General features: G+C 40.2%; 1 protein-coding gene across 3 annotated transcripts in view; it reads right to left on the bottom strand.

Annotated features, from left to right (window-relative positions):
* Positions 1 to 22,950, bottom strand: part of NUDT3 (nudix hydrolase 3) — a 132,493-nt gene that overhangs the window by 65,852 nt on the left and 43,691 nt on the right. For all 3 annotated transcript variants that reach the window (XM_060615232.3, XM_060615231.3, XM_060615233.3), the window contains exon 2: positions 1,321 to 1,431. In XM_060615232.3, coding sequence (XP_060471215.1) covers positions 1,321 to 1,431 — 111 coding nt within the window. The remainder of the gene's footprint in view (positions 1 to 1,320; positions 1,432 to 22,950) is intronic.

The raw sequence follows: 22,950 nt of genomic DNA on the forward strand, positions 1-22,950 counted from the left end.
TTCCAAGGACCGGGCAAAGATGTGCAGCCCTGCGGCATGGGAGGGCAGAGTACAGAATCACATCTGCCCCTCCAGGCCACCCTGCCCCTGTGCATTCCCCATTATCCCAGGTCTGATAAGAAAGGGGGACTCTTCAGGACTTTTACTGTTCCATCCATTACTCCATCTGTCATGGAAGCATGTATTCATTACTTTCCATTTACCTACCTGTGTACGAGGCACAGGAAGGGAGGATTTAAACTTTAAAACATACTCTTTGCTCCCAGAGATTATAGTCTAGTTATGGACACCAGATATATGATAAAAGGAGAGGCACACGAGCCAACACAAGTCTGCAGGAGTTTCAGAGCAAGCAAAGAACTCCTTGAGTATTCCAAGAGTCAGTCAGTCTCAGAGGACTTCAGCAAGGGCTGAACAGCGAAGAACTGTAGGAGTTAGACTCATTCTTAGTGCGATTTTATATGTCCTTAGAATCAGTTTTAAATTCCCTCTGGAACAAAGAAATAGATCTAAAAGGCACCAACTATGTGGCCAGGGCAAGTAAACGAGGGTGATAAAACACACCACCAAGTTAGGAATCTTAAGTGAAATCATGTAAGCAGAGCACAGCAGGCTATGGAGGAATGTTAGTCAGTTCCTTCCTCCCGGCTTTGAACTGCAATATCTTTCTTAGTTTCCTCAAAGTAAGGGAACTAGGGGTCCAAGACTTTACTTCTTCCGACTACTTATTCTAGAGTATCTAGTAAGATATACTGGGCATAGCCCAGGAATTCAGTACATATATGCTGAATGTCATGTGACTAAGTAACAAAGAAGATGCTATTATCTAATGGCAACATTAATAACATCTTCTGGCTAACAGAACTGCTGCGTTAACCACTGTTCTAAGGCCAGGACTCAGGAAGCACAGGAAAATAAGGGCCACCACCTCCTCATCTAAAGGTTAATGAGAATGAGCCATTTATATCAATACTGCCTGTTCCTCTGATTTCTTAGGGCTGATGAACTATTTGTTCTTGATCTTCTGCCACAGGTGACAGAGGCGATGCTGAAAGAGCTCCATGGGAAATCACAAAAACTGTCTGGAATAATTAGATACAGTCACTACTATGAGCCCTCTCCCTGCACAGAGTGCCGGATAAACATGACCACGTCACAACCCGATGACCCCTGTCATCAAGGAAACACAGGGTAACTGTTAAATGCCTTCCTTCTGGGATCAGGAGTATGTCTAGTCAGTGGGTGGTGATAAAGAACTACACAGACGTGACAGATGCAGGATTACAAGGTACTGCCGTGCCCTTTGTTCTCAACGCTCACCTCCTCACAGACTTCACGGACTGCCGCCACACTCGGCTCCTCCTCGGGCTCCATGCCTCCCCCAGGGACAATCCATCGGTCTGGATGGCGACTACTGCTCACGAGTAGCACCTGAAAGTCACAGAGGTTACATGGGCAGTTAAAAACAAAAAAAAAGACACGTTTGTACAAACTCAGACTCTTAAACACCACCAAAGTCTAAGTACCTAAGCCTATTTTTCGTTTAGATCTCTCCAGGTCACTTCTGGTAAGGTAGCTTTTATTTCTACTGGAAAAAGCAGACAATCCGCCTTGTAAAAGCAGAAGGGCATGTGAACCAGTGGCCATTACCTCTACCTTCCCCTCAGGCCTATCTATCCTCTTCTTAGCTCCTTTCTCTAAAGCCCTTTGAACACAGAGCTGACAAGGACTGGGGGCGGGGAGGGGGGGTGGAAAGTCACTGATGAGCCTGTGAGCGCTGTGAAGGGCTGGCCAGAAGGAGAGCAGTCCTTAGCCCTGGTTGGCACCACAGTCCCAACACTTTCCCTCCCAGGTCCTCACTCCCGTGTGTCCCAGCTCCTGGCCCATCACCACCCCAAGCTCTAAGTGTGTCCTGAGAACCCAACTCCCTCATCTACAGGTCAAGTTGAAAAACCTCATCAGGCTTGCAGCTGAGAGAAAACTGGATACTTTTTATGAAAAAATTTTAAGAAATGAGAAAACCAACCAAATACACACACAAAATACGGATACAGACTACAGTATTATTAATTCAAAATTAACTGCATTCTAATCATGGCTGAAATAAAATCTAGGATTTCCCCAGCTCCTTTTCCTTATCCTTCTCCAGGACAGGAGCTAAACAGTTAGCTGGACTCCTCCTTTGGAGGTAGAACTGGGTTGGCATTACTTCTAAAACTAAAGGAATCCTCTATTGCTCCCTAAACCATCACTTTCTGATGACGTCTTTTGAGTGTCCAGCCCTAATCCCAACACACTCCCCCTTGAACTTCACTTCCACTCTGCAGTCATTCTTGTTGCCTGAAAGCAAACGCTGTGTCCTCTGGAGCCCTTACAGATTCCACCTCTGACTTCCGGTGACCTACCTTTTAGTCATCTCCCCTTTCTCCTTGACGTTTCTGCAACTACCTGGGCCCCTGGAAATGTTACCTTTTTCTCCATCCTTAATCCCTTTTCTGCATGTCATGATACAGTCCCCTGGTGCTCCTCTACAAAATCTGTGATCTGCTGACTCAGAGGGGGTCTGGAGTTAAAAAGAAAATCCATGAATCCATACATAGTCACCAAAATATAGCCCATGGATGGAGAAAATAATGCCTTTAAATTTACAAGTACTATTTCATTTGTTAAGTGTACTTAGGTTCTGCTTTGCATAATGCAGAGTAATTTAAGATAATATGAAACCCACAGTTTTTGGGTGATGTGTATAAATGTATAATCTAAGGGAGGTTAAAGTAAAATGTGGAGATTCTATGAAATTTTGTGGGTGTTTGTTTAATGTTTATTTTTGAGAGAGAGAGTGAGAGGGCACAAGCCAGAGAGGGGAGGACAGAGGATCCGAAGTGGGTTCTTCTCTGACAGTAGAGTGCCCAACGTGGGGCTCAGACTCATGAACCACAAGATCATGACCCGAGCCAAAGTTGGACACTTAACCAACTAAGCCACCCAGGCACCCGCCCCCGAAATTTTGTTTTTAAAATAAGAGTCCTCATTGTACACCCACCAGCAATAAATCTGAGATGCCTGGCTGGCTTAGTCGGTAGAATGTGTGACTCTTGACCTTGGGGTCATGTGTTTGAGCCTCACACTGGGGATGGAGTTTACTTAAAAAAGTAATTAAAAAAAATAAAAAATAAATAAAATAGCAATAAATCTTCATGACCTTGAATTTGGCAAGATATGCCAATTCACATGACACACCAAGAGTATGAACAACAACTAAAACTAGATAAGTTGGACTTCATCAAAATTAGAATCTTCTGTGCATCAAAGGTCATTATCAAGAATGTGAAAAAACGACTTACAGAATGGGAGGAAATATTTGCAAATCATCTATCTGATCAGGGTCTGGTATCCAAAATAAAAATACATAAAAATATAAAAACTCTTACAACAATAACAAAAAGACATTTCTCCAAAGAAGCAGCATTCCTCCAAAGAAGATCTACAAATAGCCATGAAGCGCACGAAAAGATGCTCAACACCATTAGTCACTAGGAAAGTGCAAAGTAAAACTACCATGAGATGCCACTTCACACCCACAAGAATGGCTATAATTTTTAAAAATAACAAGAACTGGCAAGGATGTAGAAAAATCGGAACCCTCAAACATTGGGTAAGAATGTAAAATAGTTCAGGCACTGTGGAAAGTTTGGTGGTTCCTGAAAAGTTAAATAAAAAATTACCATGTGACTTAGTAATTCTACTCCTAGGTATACACCCAAAAGAACTGAAAACAGGCACTCAAATACTTACACACAAATATTCACAGCAGCATTATTTACTCTAGCCAAAAAGTAGAAACAACTTAAATGCCGATCAGTGAATGGATAACAAAATGTGGCATTCACACACATAGGAATATTATTCTGCCATTAAAAAAGAATGAAGTACTGTGTGGATGAACTTTCAAAATATCAGGCGAAGTAAAAGCCAGGCTCAAAAGTCACATACTGTAAGATTCCGCTGATGTGAAATATACAGAATAGGTAAATCAAGAGAGAGGAGAGAAAGCAAACTGGTGGTTGCCAGGGACTGGGGGAAGGGAAGAATGGAGAGCAGGATTTTATTTTGGGGTGACCATAGTATTTTGAAACTATACAAAGGTTGCTAAATGCCACTGAATTAGTGGTACGAAATGCCACTGACTCGTTCACTTTTAAATGGTTAATGTCATGTTATGTGAACTTCATCTCAATAAAATAAAGCTGGTTTTAAGATCACAGTAACTTTTCAAAAGCTAAATTTAGGAGTCAGTGCCACTACTTTTTTCCTCAGAGCCTATATTCCAGGGGAGTAGCCTTCCAAGAAGTGATCCTTAGTTTTACATCATATTAAATTATAAAGCTGAAATAATACACTATTTCCGTAAAAGTAAAGGGCAAGGGTGCTTGGGTAGCTCAATTTGTTAGCCATCCGATTCTTGGTTTTGGCTGAGGTCATGATCTCACATGTGTGGGTTCGAGCCCTGCATCCAGCTCTGTGCTGACAGTGGGAACCCTGCTTGGGATTCTTTCTTTCTCTCCCTCTCTCTCTCTCTCTCTCCGTCCCTCCCCCACTCGTGTTCTCTCTTCTCTTGATCTCTCAAGAAAAAAAAAAGGGGGGAGGGAGTCACTGCCACACTCCTCCCATCTTGCGATAATTGTGGCAAATCTTATATTTTTAAAAATTCCTTCTCAAAATAAAAATAAGCCCAAACGCAATCATGTTTGTTAAAAGTTTTTTTTTTTATAATGTTTTTTTTTAATTTTTTTTTTTTAACGTTTATTTATTTTTGAGACAGAGCATGAACGGGGGAGGGTCAGAGAGAGGGAGACACAGAATCTGAAACAGGCTCCAGGCTCTGAGCTGTCAGCACAGAGCCCGATGCGGGGCTCGAACTCACGGACCGTGAGATCATGACCTGAGCTGAAGTCGGCCGCTTAACCGACTGAGCCACCCAGGCGCCCCAAAGAGTTTTTTTTAAAAAGTCTTCCCGAGACTCTCTGGATATTGGCATTTAAATCATACCAATCCAATCTGCAAGGAAAACTCAAGAAAGGGTAGAAAATGGGTTAATCTTTCAAGGATTTGTTATATAAAGAACATGTAGTCTTTCTTCCTAGAATTCTCCCACTTGTTGGCAAAGTGTTACGTAGCCATTCTGAACCTAAGCATTTGCTTAAAAGGCTGACTAGGGCCATTCAATTAAGTTATAGTCCAAATGAAAGAACTTCATGGGGACAATACTAAAGCTAAAGCAAAGGAAACCTCTAACATAAAGTATAATTTCATTTCTAAATTTCAATGTGAAATATTAATTAGTAAATCTTGCAAGTGTTACTACTTTGCACATTCAAAGCAGGCCTACATGAGGTCAGACTATGTATAATACAGACATTGGGAAAAATAAGCCTCATTACTTTGTCGTCACACTTCAAAGCAAACACCATTACCAGTAAACAGTTCTCCTAAGTTTCCTTGACAACCCACTGAAAAACAAAACATCTTTCCTTTAGCCAGAGGCTTTACTCCTTCCTATCTTATAAAACACTAAGTGGTGTTTCTGGTCAGTAAATTTCGATTCTGAAGCTTGATTTTTAAATATAAAATTATCAGAAAAGAAATCAAATGGCAAAGCTCCTAAATCTGAAAACGACATACTAAGGAAAACAACCACAGAATTTGTTATTTATTCAACAAACATTCATTCAGCATCGTTATAAACTAGGAATGGCGGTTGCAAAGATGAAAACCCCTGCAATTTTAAGGCAGATCAAAGTAGGGGACTGGACAACCAGGTATTAATTAGACCTTTCATGAAACTCTTATCGCCAAGACAGGTGATATCAGTGCAGAGATGGCTAAATGTGCCCACAGAACACACCCACCCACATATGAACATGATGCAGCTAGCCCTACAGAGCAGGGAGAAATCAACAGTGGGGCTGGGACAAGTTGTTATCCACATGGACACAGAGGACAATCATTATATTGATTAGGGACACAGGTATACAATGAAAGACTAAAGAAATCTGTGGGAATAATAAACCTAACAGGGAAGATTTCTATAATGGACTTAAGCTTGGAACAGTAATGTTTTATTTTTTAAGGTTTCTTAAATTGCTTTAATAATGCTTAATCCAGGGACACCTAGGTGGCTCAGTCCATTAAGTGTCCCAACTCTTGGTTTCGGCTTGGGTCATGATTTCACAGCTTCGTGGGTCGGAGCCCCACGTTGAGCTCTGCACTGGCAGCTTGGGGCCTGCTTGGGATATAGTGTGTGTGTGTGTGTGTGTGTGTGTGTGTGTGTGTGTGTGTGTGTCTCTCTCTCTCTCTCTCTCTCTCTTTCTGCCCCCTCCCCAACAGTACTGTCTCCGTCTCTCTCAAAATAAATAAATAAACTTTTAAAAAAGTAATGCTTAATACAACTTCTCAAAAGAATATAAAAGAAAGCCCCTTACCCAGGAAAGGAGTATCTAGTGGAGAGAGGGAAGAAAAAATAAGAAAGAAAAAAAGAGTAGTAATACAGGGTGAGGAGTGCTTTGGTTGAGGTATGCACAGGATACCCCAAAGACACTGAAAAGAAACACCTAATCTAGGCTGGGGGGAGGACAGTAGAGAGATGGCAAGGGAATGCTTCTTAAAAGAAGTGACCTGAGTTAAATTCAAGCTCAAGAAGGACATTGATTCAACAAAAATCAGAAGCCTACTGTGTGCCCACGTGTTTGGGACACAAAGCAAGATAGATACAATCCCAGCTCTTGAGAAATTTCAAGTCCAGTGGATAGGACAGACCAGAAGTCAGGTAACTATACTTCAGGGCCTGTGGCAGGGACCATCATGCTCACCAGATATTTTATGTTCTTGTCGATGGTATTCCGAGCCCTCCTGCTATTAGGTGGGGCCATCTGACTAGTTCTGGCTAATGAAATGTGAGCAGAAGGGACACATGTCACTTCTGGGCTGAGGCAGGGAGAAGCCCATCCAGCTTCTCCCTTCCTCTGTCCCAGTGCCCAGGAGCACAGTGAGTTCTAGCTGGTGTAGCTATAAGCCAGGGCCTCTAAATGGAAGGGTTCCTATGTAGAGCAGAGCCTCTGACAACCCAAGACTGAGTGGCATCGTAACAAGGAATACAATTGTGCTGTGTTAAAACAATGAGATTTCAGGGTAAATTTGTTACTGCAGCATAACCTAATCAACCCTGATTAACAGTGTGAGAGGTCAGTGAAATGTCTAAGGATCCGTTCTGTTGACTGCCTCAGACCCAAGCCTTAAGCACAGAGCTTGACCCATATTAGTGGCCAATAAAAGTTTAATGAGCAAATGAAAGAATGGACCAAAGGCTGAATGAACAAACAAGTGCTTGAAAAAAGGGGCACGGAAAGCATCCAGAAGGGGTTACTTAGGGAGGTTGAACAAAAAGGCAAGGGTCTAATTATAAAGAGTTTGGATTGAAACCTAAAGGCAATGGGTAAGTCAGGAAGTTGTTTAAGCAAAGAAATAACACAACCCAATTTGTTTTTGTGTTTAATTTTTAAGAGTTTATTTAAACAAAAACTAATTCCTTCTGGACAGCGCCAAACCAGAAGTAGCCAGGAGCGTTCCTCCCAATTTGGGTTTTAGAAAGGTCACTCTTACTTGAGCTGGAGGTGGGCAAGCTTGGAAGCAGAATAGGTCTCTGCACTGAATTCAGGTTGAGAAAGGATGAGGACAGACGTGGGAGTGGGAAGGGAGTTACAGGTTCTCAGATAAACAGAAAGAAGCATCCAGAGGACCAAGTGATTGATAGCTACGGGCTGGGTCAAAGGAGGAACTGCCCTCCAAGGAAAATGAGAAAAAAGTATCAGTGGAGGAGGGAACCATAGGAAGCTATCCTGTGAACACATGAATTGAGAGTATAATGAGATATCTAATGAGTATTTTCAGTGGACCAGCATATAAATGTGGGACTGGAGCTGAGAAGAGGGAAAAAGAGATTTGGGGGGAAAAATGGTCTTAGACTCTTCCAACCAGGAGACTAACACAAGACAGAATATGTATCTTTGCAAAGTTCTAGCTAGAGGAGCTATCCCTGTTCTCCCTACCTGTCCACTACCCTTGGTATCAGATAAGTTTCCATTTCCCTCACCAAGAGCATCATGGAGGTAAATATATTTCAGGTATAATTCTGGAAATATTTTCCTCAAAAAATGAGAATATCTACAGTAACGATCTACATCACGGGAAATTCTGATAGGTAAGCTATAGATCTCGGACATATTACCAACTTCCAGAAAACTACATTAAGTAATATATATAACATGGTCTCATTTCCAACAATGCAATGCCTCCTACATTCAGCAGGCCCCTCAGCATTGCTGTTACTGCCAGAGAGCTGTGTGGATATTCCCGACAGTCCAAGGGCTACACACTATCAACTCTGTGATACACCCTGCAAACTGCTTCTACAGACAAACCCTTTCTAATCATTTCTATGCTCCTTCTTAAAAATAAGACCAAAATAGGGGCGCCTGGGTGGCTCAGTCGGTTAAGCATCTGACTTTGGCTCAGGTCATGATCTCATGGTCGTGAGTTCAAGCCTTGCATTGAGCTCTGTGCTCAGCGCAGATCCTCTGTCTCCCTCCCTTTGCCCCTCCCTTGCTCGCGTGCTGTCTCTCTTAAAAATAAATGAAACATTAAAAAAGAAGTTGTACTTAAAAAAGAAAAAGAAGGGGCATCTCAGTGGCGCAGTCAGTTAAACGACTGACTCTCGATCTTGGCTCAGGTCATGATCTCGCAGTTCATGAGTTCAAGCCCTGCTTTGGACCGTGTGCTGATGGTGCAGAGCCTGCTTGGGATTCTGTCTCTCCTTCTCTCTGCCCCTCCCCTGCTTGTGCATGTGCACATGCGCTTGCTCTCTCTCTCTCAAAAATAAATAAACTTAAAAAAAATTTTTTTAAATACAAATTAAAAAAAGAAAAATAAGACCGAAATAAAAATGAATAATTGTCTGCAGTTGCTTAGATTCCAGAAAACAGAATATTTAAAAAAATTTTTTTAGCATTTATTTATGAGAGAGAGAGACAGAGACTGCAAGTGGGCGAGGGGCAGAGAGAGAGGGCAGAAGCAGGCTCCAGGCTCGGAGCTGTCAGCACAGAGCCCGTGGCGGGGCTCAAACTCACCAACCACCAGTTCATGACCTAAACCGAATTCAGAAGTTTAACTCACTGAGTTACCCAGGTGCCCTGAAAACAGGATATTTTAAAGAACAGCCACCACAAGTTCCTGTGCACAGGACCCCATAAAGATATTTAAAAGGTAAGTAAAGATGAGCAAGCAAGATAAATCAATAAATTATCACAGGACCAAGCATTAGTAGGATCAGTTCCTAGAGTTCTGAAGCCATTTTACCCTTCGATTTTTTTTTCCTACACAGGAGCTCAAAATACTAACATAAGGAACAAGCAGACATAAACAGTCAGTTTACAAAATGCCTTATAAACATCCCTTCACTTTATCTAGCTAATCAGGCTGTTTATTTAATGAAAGGAAGTTCCCTGTCTAGTACAAAGAACTACCACACTGCTGTGAACAGATATTCTGCCAGTTTAACTTTGGAAGTAACAAGGTATTTTAAGAACAATATGAAAAAGTGGTCAGAGACACAAACTAGCCTACACAGCATTCTTAAGTATAAGTCCCAGGGTACAGAGTGTAATACTAGACTTCGAAGTCAGATTGCCCCCCGCTCTGCCCGGTCTTCCTCAATTAATGTCCAAATGTTAAGATAACCACATACAGCACTTTATATTGCCTGGTATTCGATGACTGTTTTATTTTTTATTTTTTTAATAAGCCTAAAGAAACCAATAAACTTGGCTATATTTGCAGGTTATAGGAAAAGACAAAGACTAAAAGTTGCTGGATCACACTATTTCAACATAACTTACTGGAATGTCCCAGGCTATTTCTGTAAACCTTAACCCACTCCCACAAGCCCTGTATATACTGAAAGAAAACAGACCAATCCTGGGGGAAAATAAATAACAACAGCAGGTAGTATTTATTCAGTGCTCATTTTGGGCCAGGTGCTGGCTTTTTACATAATCTATTTTTACTATACTATTCCTAATTTTCAAACAACCATACAAGCTGGGTATTATTCAATACTCGCCATTATAAACAATGAGGAAACTAAGCCTGAAGATGATTTGGTGATGTGGCAAAGGGCACATAAAAGATCAGTGCTGAGCCAGGATTCAAAAGTCTCCAGGTCTGACTCTGACCACCAGGCCACTTGAGAGCCTGTCACACCCATGACGTATCAAGTCCTACATGAAAAACCCTCTGAAAGCTTAACTACCACTGGATAAAAGGTACAACACGACTTTCTCCAGGCCAGGTAGAAGGAAAAGATGGAGAAGGTAATCTGATACTGAATCCAAAGATTTGGGCCAATTTTCAAAATTCTCTGAGCAGAGACTATTTATTTGCTTATTACATCTTTCCTGGCCAGAGCTGTCTTCTACATAGAGGGGGACTGTGAGCTCCTCTAGATTGTGCAACTTCTGTAACCTCCTTTTGTGGAAGTGTTTATTAATAAATATTAAAAATGGCTACTAATTTGCAACATGAGTCTCTTATTTTTCACATTTGTTTAGATACTACCATAGTTTAAGTAATTCCTTACTTAAACATTTATTCCATAAACAACGGTTGGTTCAGTCATTATTTGCTTCTAAGTGAAGTGAGGCATGGAGGAAGGGCAGTGTGTGTGAAGGGAAGGCAGAGATGTGTAAAAATATATAAAGCTTACCCCTGATCTCTTTCATGCAAGGACTGGTATGTACACTGTGGCCCATGGGCCAAATCCATCAGTTTTTGCATGGCCCATGACCTAAGTAAGAACGGTCTTTACATTCTCAAAAGTTTGAAAAAAATCAAAAGAAGAATATTTGGGAACATGGATTTACATGAAATTCAAGTTACAGTATCCTTAAATAAAGCTTATTGGAACACAGCCATGCTCGTTCATTACCTACAGCCTATGGCTGCTTTCAAGCTACAAGGGTAAAGCTGAACAGTTTTGATAAAGAACATGTCCCCACAAAGCCAAAAATATTTTCTATCTGGTCCCTTACAGGAAAAAGTTTGTCAACCTTGGATCTAATGATGGGCCCAAGTAGCTCCAACATCATGTCAGCAAGGAGTATGAGAGAGGAGAAAAGGCTCTGAGAGGGTCCCAGGACACTTCTCTAGAAGGAACGTGTGAAAGGGGCCTAGAGGAGGGCTTTCCCGAGCTCAGTAAGGAGAGGCGCTCCAGACAGGGGCACTGCAACTGCAAAGGCACCGATGCTCCAACAGTGTATTTTATCCAGGGAACACTGAGCAATTCGAGTAGTTTGATAATGGTGTAAGGTGCATGATGGGAAAGAAAAAGAGGGCAACGAAGGAGGCAGATTAATCAGACTGGAAACCAGTCTAAAAAACTCATACAGCAAGCATGCCAAAGAGTTACAGCAACAGAAGGCAACTAGGAATCCTCCTTGGTTTTTGAAGAGGAAGATGGCAATTTCATTTCTTTTCGAAGCCTGAATCTGAAGGCTGAATGAGCGATGGGCTGGAGCTGGGGCAGAGGGGTTGGTTAGAGAGGATTAGGGACCTGGATATAATCGGCATCCCTGGAGATGGGGAGCAACCAGTGCGTTACGTCTCATTTAGGGGGCAGCAATGGCAGGGACTGGTAATTAATCAGAAAGGAGGGTGCTGTGAAAGGGATGTAAGGGCGGGGCACCTGGATGGCTGTCGGTTAAGCGTCCAACTCTTGATTTCAGCTCAGGTCATGATCCCATGGGTCACAGATTTGAGCCTCGCATCCGGCTCTGCACTGACAGTGAAGAGTCTGCTTGGGATTCTCATTCTCTCTGTCTCTCTGCCCCTTCACTTCCCCCTCTCTAAAAATAAATAAATAAACCTTAAAGATTTTTTTTTAAAAAAAGGGATGTAAGGGCTATGGCTTCCTACTGGGGTTAGCAGATGGACACAGATACCCAGTTTTCAAGAGACAAACAGGAGGGGAGCAGATGGGAAAAGAGAAAAAGGTTGAGGCACCGGCAGGAGAAGTGAAGCTTCCTGCACTCTATGTGATGGGAACTTCACAGCTTCAATTTAAATGTCCATTTGAAAGCATTCACCCCAGAAACAAAGACTGCCTCTGTAACAGTACAATTGGTGGCACTAAGGAGGAGAAAGCATTTTCTTTAAAGGCATTTCTTTAAAACTTCATGTACAGCTTGAATATTTTAGAACAAGCATTTAAGATTTTTATATTTGGCCAAGAAGAATGCCAAGCATTATTCCCTAGGAAATTTCTGAAAGCCAAATAAGAGTGAATGAAATATTTAGAACATTCAAGCTTCTTGAGGTCATTAAAACAAACGAAGCCACAGCAACAACATTCCTGACATCCACAAACTGCATTATTTTCCCACACACGATCTTAGAACTGTGGGAATACACTGTAAAATCACTGTTCATCAATACACTGATTCTGCTGAGCCAAACACAAATGAAGTCTTCTAAAATACAGGTTCATAAAAAAGACGTTGACAGTGGACTCAAAGACAGGTATGTATTGTGTCCCTACAGTAGCCATCAACGTATCAATCACGTTTCAATCTAACTTGAGATTATATTAATTACAGAGATGTCGAAGTTTAAAACCACAGTTGTATGCTGTCTACTTTATAGAGAACAGTCAGAGACTTGGCTTACAGGTCTGCCTCACACCAATCAGCCATACAACTGCAAAAAAAAAAAAAAAAAAAATCCACATACTTCAACTTTCTCAGTTTTATGAGACTGTTCAAATAACCTCAAAACCCCTCCCAGTATTAACATTCTATTGCTCTAAATTTACACACATGTTTGTGCCTGGAATAGTGGTTCCTAATTCTACTCTTTCTTTTATGACCTATTTTTTCAATAGTATACATTGCACTTGTTAAAAAGGTACAAAGGGACATTCCTTGAAAAGTAAGCCTTCTCTCCTACCTCTCTCCCCAGAGGCACTGCTTATGAAGACTTCTTGAGATATTTTAGCATATAGGAGTATAAATAGAAACACATTTATTATTTTCTTTTCTCTCTGTTAAATCAAATAGTAACCCATCAGACACACTGTTCTACCTTATTTTTTAACTTAAACCGCAGAAATCATTTTATCACTAGATAACCACAAAGCCTCTTTTTTCCTTTAAAGACTACGTAATATTTTTAATAAAAAAAATTTTTTTAACGTTTATTTTTGAGAGACAGAGAGAGATAGAATGCAAGAGGGGAAGAGCAGAGAGGGATGAAGACAGAATCCGAAGCAGGCTCCAAGCTCTGAGCGGTCAGCAGAGTCCCACTCGGGGCTTGAACTCAGGAGCTCTGAGATCATGACTTGAGACCACAGTTTAACCGACTGAGCCACCCAGGGGCCCCAACTATGTGGTATTTTTAAAAACTCTTTTATTGTAGAAAATTCCAAACATACACAAAAGTAGAGGAAAATCCATATGAATTTCCATGTTTTCATTACCCAGCTTCAATAATTATTAACATTTTGCCTATCATGTTTCATTTACCTAAACCCATTTCCAGAGTATTTTGTTTACTTGAGAGAGAAAGAGAGAGAGAGAGAGAGTAGGAGAGAGAACGCAAACAGGGGAGGGGGGCAGAGGGAGGGAGAGAGAGAATCCTAAGCAGGCTCCACGCTCAGCACGGAGCCCAGCTAAGGGCTCCATCTCACGATCCTGGGATGATGATCTGAGCCGAAATCAAGAGTCTGCAGCTCAACCAACTGACCCATCTAGGTGTCCCCCTCCTTTTTTTAATTTTAGATGCCAGAGTATTTTTTTAAGTTTATTTATTCTGAGAGAGAGAGAGAGAGAGAGAGAGAGAGAGAACGAACCCCAAGCAGGCAGCACAAGCCTGATGTGGGGTCATGACCTGAGCAGAAACCAAGAGTCCAACATTTAACTGACTGAGCTACCCAGGCACCCCAGATGCCAGAGTATTTTAAAGCAAATCCCAGACATTAACATATTTCATTATTAAATACTTCAGTTACATATCACTAACAGATAAGGACTTTTGAAAAATATATCCTTATCATACCTAGCAAATGAACAATTGCTTCAATCAGCTAGTAAACAAGCCATATGACAATTTCTCCAACTGTTTAAAAGATGTTATTTTACAACTGGTTTATTTAAATGAAGAATCCAAACCAAGCCCATACATACATTGCATTTGACTGATAGAAGAACTCTTAAGCCTTGGTTTTCTAAAACAGTTCCCCATCATGGCCCATTGTTTTCAAGCCATTTATTTGTTGAAGAAAACAGATCATTTAATTATCTTGTAGGATTTCCCACATTCCTGCATTTGCTAATGCCCTCCCTCTGTTGTAATATTCAACTTGGTCCTCAATCTCTTCTCTCATAGTTCCTGTATCCAGGTTGTTAGATCTTGAAGCCTGATCAGGTTTGGATTTGTTTTGGCAAAAAAACTTCACAGACGGTGCGACATGCTTCCTATAGGATCGCACTGTCGCATAATAAGATCTGACATCACCTTTAGTGATGAGACGATGAAACTGGTTTCAAGTACCATCACATGATCTGTCCACTACAGAACACATCAGCAGCCTTACTTTTATTGGTTTTATCGTCTATTAATGACAGCCATCTATATCCATAATCGCATTAGGGAATGCAAATGGTTATTTTCTAGTTCTATTGTCCCTTTTATATTTATTAGCTGAAATTTCCACAAAGAAATTTCCTCATTGATTACCCTAATGTAAGAAAGGCAAGCTAAATACTTGATTTTTTTCCTTCCTAATTTACTAATTTTAAGAAAAATGAGGGGCGCCTGGGTGGCTCAGTTGGTTAAGTGTTCGACTTCGGCTCAGGTCATGATCTCGTGGTGTGCGAGTTCCAGCCCCGCGTCAACGCTCTGTGCTGCCAGCTTGGAGCTTGGAGCTTGGAGCCTGGAGCCTGCTTCAGATTCTGTGTCTCCCTCTCTCTCTGCCCTTCTCCCACTTGTGCTCTGTCTCTCCCTGTTTCAAAAATAAACACACACACACACAAAAAGAAAGAAAAAGTAAAAGAAAAATGAGATAGCATCCAAGCAGTCTCCAAATATTTTTTGTTACTGTTGTACAATTAACTAGTAGATTTAATACTTCCTGTGTTTCAATCTACTGCAGTCATTAATCTTTTGATGCCCCCACCTTTAGCAAGAGCTGCTTCAGACTGGCTCTAGTCTTTTTTTTCTCCAGCACTTAATTATAAAAATTTACAGACATACAGCTAAGTTGAAAGAACTGTACAGTAACCACCCATATGCCTACCACTTATATTCTACCAGTAATGTTGCACAAATCTTGTTTATCTCATATCCTTTTGACATAAATCTTTAATCTTGGTTTTGTCTTGCTTTTTTGTCACTGTAACATCTCAGGCTCATTGTAAGCACTGCCTGCCCCAGATCTGAATTCAGGTATTTCTCTAAGGAGCTCTGGTTCTTGGTGGGAAAGGATATTTAGAGACCTCAATTTAGGTACAGGCGCTGTTGTGTTGTCATCGCTCTATGGCTTTTCAATAGCAGATAGGAAACGTGTATTATTAAAACAAAAACAATAAAGAGAATAATTGAAAAGAAAAATGAATTATGGGTTATACCGATATTTCCATTTCTGGTTTAAAGTTACTGAGCTTTTGGGTATTGTATGGAAACCAATTTGACAATAAATTATATTAAAAAAAAAAACGGTAAAAAAATAAAAATAAAAAATAAATAAAGTTACTGAGCTTTTGGGGCACCTTGCTGGCTCAGCTGGTGGAGCATGCAATTCTTGACCTTGCGGTTATGAGCTCCAGCCCCATGGTGAGTGTAGAGATTACTTAAAATCTGAGGCAGGGGCGCACCTGAGTGGCTCAGCCGGTTAAGCATCTACTTTGGCTTAGGTCATGATCTCATGGTTTTTGAGTTCAAGCCCACATTGGGCTCTGTGCTAACAGCTCAGTGCCTGGAGCCTGCTTCGGATTCCATGTCTCTCTCTCTCTCTCTCTCTCTCTCTCTGCCCCTCCCTCACTTACACACGCACACTCTCTCCAAAATAAATAAACATTAAAAAAATTAAAATAAAATAATAAAATCTTAGGGGTGCCTGGGTGGCTCAGTCAATTAAGCACCCGACTTCTGTTCAGGTCATGATCTCACAGTTCATGGGTTCAAGCCCCACAAAGGGCTCTCCGCTTTCAGCATGGAGCCCACTTCGGATCCTCTGTCTCCCTCTCTGCCCTTACCCACCTCCCCTCAAAAATAAAAACATTATTTTTTAAAAATCTTAAAAAAAAAAAGTTACTGAGCTTTTGACTTCTTGGATTTAATCCCTATGTATCTTTTATGCTCAAAATAACATTAATAGAATTATCTGAGTTGTCCTGTAATATAATTTAATAGTGTCAAATTAATAGCACTATTAACCATAAAACTACTAACTACAGTTTAAGGTTTCTTTGTAGTTTTCTTAGCCTAAGGACAGATCCCACTAGAGATGTTCAATCAAAACACTATTTTAGAGCCACATGAAAGATTTTCTGTAGGATTATGCCACAGCTTGATACACAAGTTCATTTGTTTGTTTTCCATTTTTAGGAATGCATTTTGTTGTAACTGAATTACAATTCACATTCACTGGAATTTACAGATGGTCAAAGTCTAACACATGCACCTGATTTCACACACATTCCTATAAAGATACATGTTTCCGTCTCCCCAAAAAGTTCCCTGTGACTCTTTCCTATCAATGCCTCCAACCCAGGGGCAATCACTATTGTGATTTATACCATCAGATTAGTTTTGCCTGTTCTGGATCTTCATATAAATGAGTTCATACAGGGGATTTTATTATATGGTTGTACCACAATTTATTTCATTAGACCTCTTGATGGACATTTTGGGCATTTCCAATTTCTGCTATTAAACAATGCTACAATAAATAGCCCTATACACGAATCACTTCCCAAATATGAATATATTGGTAGAATTCACACACTCACTCATTCATTCAAATAATATTCACTGACTATCTGCTCAGTGCCAATCACTGTTCTAGGCACTGTGGATACAGCAATAAGCAAACAAAGGCCCTGTTCTTTTGGAATATACAATCTAATGGGAGAAGACAGGCAATAAACAAAAATAATGTCAGGTGGTCAGAAGTAGTAATAAGAAACCTAAGACCAAATAAGGAAGCAGAAATTAACAGAGTACTTTTAGATTGGGAAGTCAGGGAAGGTCTCTCCTAAGAGGTGAGGTTTGAGCACAGATCTGACTGAAGTGAGGAAAACAAGCCTTTGGTTCTCTAGGGAAAGGTACCCTCTGAAACATAGGTCCTGCCCTGAGGCCACAAGATCAAAGTAAGAAGGCCAGAGTGGCTAGAGCAGAATAAGCAAGGAAAAAAGGATGAGGAGCGGGACAGGTCAAAGAGGGCTTCCCAGAACAAGTTAATTCTTCTTCACTTGGGATAAGATCTGAAGTTACGCCCCTTAGGGGTTCTAAGTAAACACCTGGAACAGAATCACCAGAGTGTAGCATAGAAAATAGACTGCAAGGTGGAACGAAGGCGGGATCAGACCAGTTAGGAGGATCTACGATAATCCAAGGAGAGAAGTGAAGATGGTTTTAGACTAAAGAGGTAACAGTGGGGAGAGTGAGAAGTCATAACATTCTGACTTCTTCCAAAGGTAGAGCCAATAGAATTCTTGATTTGGTCTATGAGAAAAAGAAGGAAGTCAAGGATGACTTTGGTTCCCTGACCTGAGCAAATGGACCAGGTGGGAAAACAATGGGAGGAGCAGGTTTGGTAATTCCAGGAGTTCAGTTTTGCACATGTTAAGCCTGAGCTGCCTAAATGACAACATAGATGGAATTGCTGAGAAGGCAGCTGGAGAGAGGAGTCTGCTGTTCAGCAAAGAGGTCAGAGCTGGAGATTAACATCTAGCAGTATGCAGAATTTGGGGCTGGATGAGATCACTTAGAGAAAAAGTCTGGAGCACTGCTAGCCTGAACCCTGGGGCTCTTCAATGTTTTGAAGGATCCAACGAAGGAGTCCGAGAAGGAACCAACAGTAAGTGCAAAAGAAAACCAAACCATAAGGCATACGAGAAGCCAAGTGAAGTGTTTGAAAGAATGATCAACTAGATTAAATGCCACTAAGAGATCAAGTAAGATAAAGGCTAAGAACTGACCACTGGATTTGACAACATAGAGGCCATTTGTATCATGATAAAGGTATTTCTTTACAGAACCTAAGAACTGCTATGTCAAATATAAGACATAGTTGTAATTTTCATAAATGCTGACCTGGTGATTGTTGATTTGACTTTATAGTGATTTTGCCGTGTAGAAGCCTTCTGTTTTTATGTAATTAATTGTATTCTTTTTTTTCCCCGCCAATCAGATGCTTTCCCCAGTTTTACTGAGGTAATGTTTGTTTATTAGCTTATTTATTGACAAATAAAATTGTGTAAATTTACAGGGTACAACATATATTGTAAAATGATTACTGCAATAATAAAGTTAGTTAATACTTCACTTCATCACTTCATATAGTTACCACTGTGTGAGTGTGTGGCGAGAATATTCCATTTCAAGCATGCAACACAGTATTATTAACTAGAGTCATCATGTGACACATTAGATTTCCAGAACTTCATCTTATAACTTAAAGTTTGGGTGCCTGGCTGACTCAGTTGGTAGAGATTCTCGGTCTCAGGGTCACGAGTTTGAGCCCCATGTTGAGGGTAGAGGTTAGTTTAAACAAACAAACAAACAAACAAACAAACAAACAAAAAACCCTTAAAGTTTACCCCCTTATATCAACACCTCTCAATTTCCTCCATCCCCCAGACTCTGGTAACCACCATTCCACTGTGTTTCCAAGTTCGACTCTTCTAGATTCCACATATAAGTGAGATCATACAGTATTTGTCTTCCTCTGACATTTCATTTAGCATAATGCCCTCAAGGTTTATCCATAATTGTTACAAATGGCAGGATTTCCTTCTTTCTATAGCTGAATAATATCCATGTGTGAGTGCACACATGCCTCGTTTTCCTTACCCATTCATCCATCAATAGACACTTAAGTTGCTCCCATATCTTGACTACTGTGAATAATGCTGCAATGAACATGGGGGTACAGTTATCTCTTTGAGATGCTCATTTCATTTCCCTCAGATGCTCCCAGAGACAGAATTGCTGGATCATATGGTAGTTTAATTTTTGGAGAAACCTCCATACTGCTCTCCATAATGGCTGTTTCAATTTACATTTCCTCTGGTGAGTGTTTAATAGTATGTCATTGTGGGATTTTTTTGCATTTCTTTGATTATGAATGGGTTGGAGTACTTTAAAAAATATTCTCAGGCCATCTGCTTTTATGACAGGCTTTATTGGCCAAGTCTAGGGTCCATTTTCCTACTGTGTTCTTTTCTGATTGTTATAGATTTTTGCTATATTTTGCAAATATTTTCTCCCACTCTTGAAGACTTCTCCTTCCATTCTTTCGTATCTTTTGATGAACACAAGTTACTAATTTTTTTTTTCAACGTTTTTTATTTATTTTTGGGACAGAGAGAGACAGAGCATGAACGGGGGAGGGGCAGAGAGAGAGGGAGACACAGAATCGGAAACAGGCTCCAGGCTTCGAGCCATCAGCCCAGAGCCTGACGCAGGGCTCGAACTCACGGACCGCGAGATCGTGACCTGGCTGAAGTCAGACGCTTAACCGACTGCGCCACCCAGGCGCCCCCACAAGTTACTAATTTTGATGAAGACACTGTATTACCTTTTATGGTTAGTGTTTTCTGTTTCCTGTATAAAAAATCCTCCCCTTCCCTGAGATTATAAAGCTCTTCTATATCAGGTGTTGGCAAACTTTTTTTTTTTTTAATGGCCAGGTGGTTGATATTTTCAGCTCTGTGGGCTGTATACCTTGTCACAACTCCTCAGCTCTACCAATGCAGCACAGAAGCATCACAGACACTAAATATGTACATGAATGTGGCTGTGATTCAAGAAAACCTTACTTACAAAAATGAGTCATCATCTGCCAGTCCCTGTCCAACACTATCTTTTGATGCTCTTTTAAAATTTCAATTTCTGTTAACTGCTGGTGTACAGAAACACAACTGATTTCTGCATACTGACCTTATTATCTTGTGGCCTTACCAACATCACTTAATAGTTCTACTTCCTTTTTGATAGATTCCTTAGGATTTTCTACACAGAAGATCAAGTCATTTGAAAATCAAGAGTTTTACTTCTTCCTAATTTATATTTTAAATTAATTAACTAATTAATTAATGCATGCATGCCTTATGGTACTGGATAGAACTTCCAGAAAAATGATTAATAGAAGTGGTGAGAATAGACATCCTTGTCTGGTTCACAACTTAGGGGCAATGTACTTATTTTTTCAATATTAAAGTATAATGTTAGCTGTTTTGAATAGCCCATTATCATGTTGAGGAAGTTCCTATCTATTCCTAGTTTGCTGAGGCATTTTATCATAAATGGATGTTGGATTCTGTCAAATGACTTTTCTTTTTTAGTCTGTTAATGTAGTAGATTACATTGATTGATTTTCAAATGTTAAATCAGCCTTGCATTTCTGGAATAAACCCAGTTAGATAGTCATGATATGTTACTCTTCGTATATTCGTGGATTCAAGTTGCTAATATTTAGTTAATATAAATAGGACTTAGAAGTTAACTTCAAGAGGCTCTACCTGGTCAAAAATCAATATGAACTCATGGACTGAAGCATACTTGATGTACAGTAACTCATTAATTTGAGCGATAATGGTAAATTCAGGGGGGAAATACCAGTTATTTATCTTGTCATTCCTATATGAACTTTTTACAGTATGATTAGGATACTGTACGGGATTTCTAAAAGCAGAGTGTTCTCTTTTAGAAGTATGTTCTAAAAATTTATGGGTGAAATTATTGTCTAAGATTTGATCAGATATTACAAGAGGAGAGAAGTGGTTAACAATACATGTGAAACAAAACTGGCCATAAGTTGGTAACAGTTGACATTGAGTGAGAGGTACATGGGAGCTCATTATACTATCCGGTCTACTTTTGTAAAGATTTGAAATTTTCAATTTTTTTTTAATGTCTTGGTTATTCTTAGCCATATACTTCCATATATATTCAGGAATGAATTTATTTTTTTAAAACACCTACTGAGATTTTTAGTAGTAATGGAAAACCAATAGATGATTTGGTAAGAACGATAATGTCTTCTCATTCATTAGCGAGGTGTAGTTTTCCACTTATGTAGGCTGTTCTTCAAATCTTTTCTTTTATGACTCGAATTAAATGGCATAAATTTAGAAGGTCCTGCCCCTGTCCAAGACTATAACAAAATTGCCTCATGTCTTCCTGTAGCAATTTATGGTTTTAACTTTCTAAATGTTTATACTTCCTATCTACAATGGAAATTACTCTAGTATAAACCTAAAAAAAGAATCCAACTTTTTTTTTTTTCTAGATGACCTGCCAATTTATTTCTGGACAACTTATTCTGTTGTATTGATTAGTTTGCCTACTCCTGATCCAGTTTCCAAGCATTCTATTTTAAGTACTATAGCTTTGCAACATGGTTTAATTGGACTAGACATTAACATTCCCACCCTTCACTCTTCTGTTTCAGAGTTTTACTGGCCAGGGGCACCTGGCGGGCTCAGTTGGTAGAGCACAAGACTCTTGACCTTGGGGTTGTGAGTCTGAACCCCACATTGACTGTAGAGAGTATTCAAAAAAGAAAATATAATCTTGGGGAGCCTGGGTGGCTCAGTCCATTAAGCATTTGACTCTTGGTTTCAGCTCAGGTCATGATCTCATGGTTCGTGGGTTTGAGCCCCACGTCAGGCTCTAACTGACTGCACAGAGCCTGCTTGGGATTCTCTGTCTCTCTCTTTGCCCTGCCCTTGCATGTGCGCTCTCTCTCTCTCCCTCTCTCTCTCTCTCTCTCTCTCTCAAAAATAAATACACTTAAAAAATGCAAATAAAACAAAATCTTTAAAAAATAACAATAATTTTATTAGCTATTCTTCCATGATTGCTTATCCATTTGACCTTCAGAAACTGCTTGAGTAGTTTAAATAAAACAACTTGTGGGGCGCCTGGGTGGCTCAGTTGGTTAAGCATCTGACTCTGGCTCAGGTCACGATCTCACAGTTCGTGGGTTTGAGCCCTGCGACAGGCTCTGCACTGATGCCTTGGAGCCTGGCACCAGCTCCGGATTCTACATCTCCCCCCTCTCTGCCCCTCCCCAACTTGTGTTCTTTCTGTCTCTCAAAAACAAATGAACATTTTAAAAAAATGACTGACTTGTAATTTCTACAAGGATGAAGTTAAATTTACAGATCAACTTAGCAAGAATTGACATCTTACAATGCTGAACCTTCCTACCTAGAAATACTGTACATTTTTCCACTTATTCAAATCCTCTCAGTGACATTTTTAACGTTTTCTTTCCACAGATCTTGCCGATTTCTTCAGTTTATTCTTTTTTGTTACTCTTGAGCTCCTAACTATTCTACTGCTTATTATTTCAAAAAAATCATACCAACTTTTTATAGATTACTATTAAGATTATATTAAATCCATGCATAAGCACAAATGATTAAGAGAAAATTATTTTCAGTAAAAAAGCAATTTTTACCTTATGCTAATGTACTATAAACCATCATGGTTTCCATCATGACTACAGCTGCCCAGCTATGGCCACGAGCAGGTGTACAGGAAAGCCACATCATATGGTGGGGTCAGATGAGCAGTAAGCAGGGGGCAGGCAGGTCACAAGTAACTATTCTGTTG

The sequence above is a fragment of the Panthera onca genome, chromosome B2, assembly GCF_046562875.1.
Source record: "Panthera onca isolate mPanOnc1 chromosome B2, mPanOnc1 haplotype 2, whole genome shotgun sequence".
Taxonomy (NCBI): Eukaryota; Metazoa; Chordata; class Mammalia; order Carnivora; family Felidae; genus Panthera; species Panthera onca.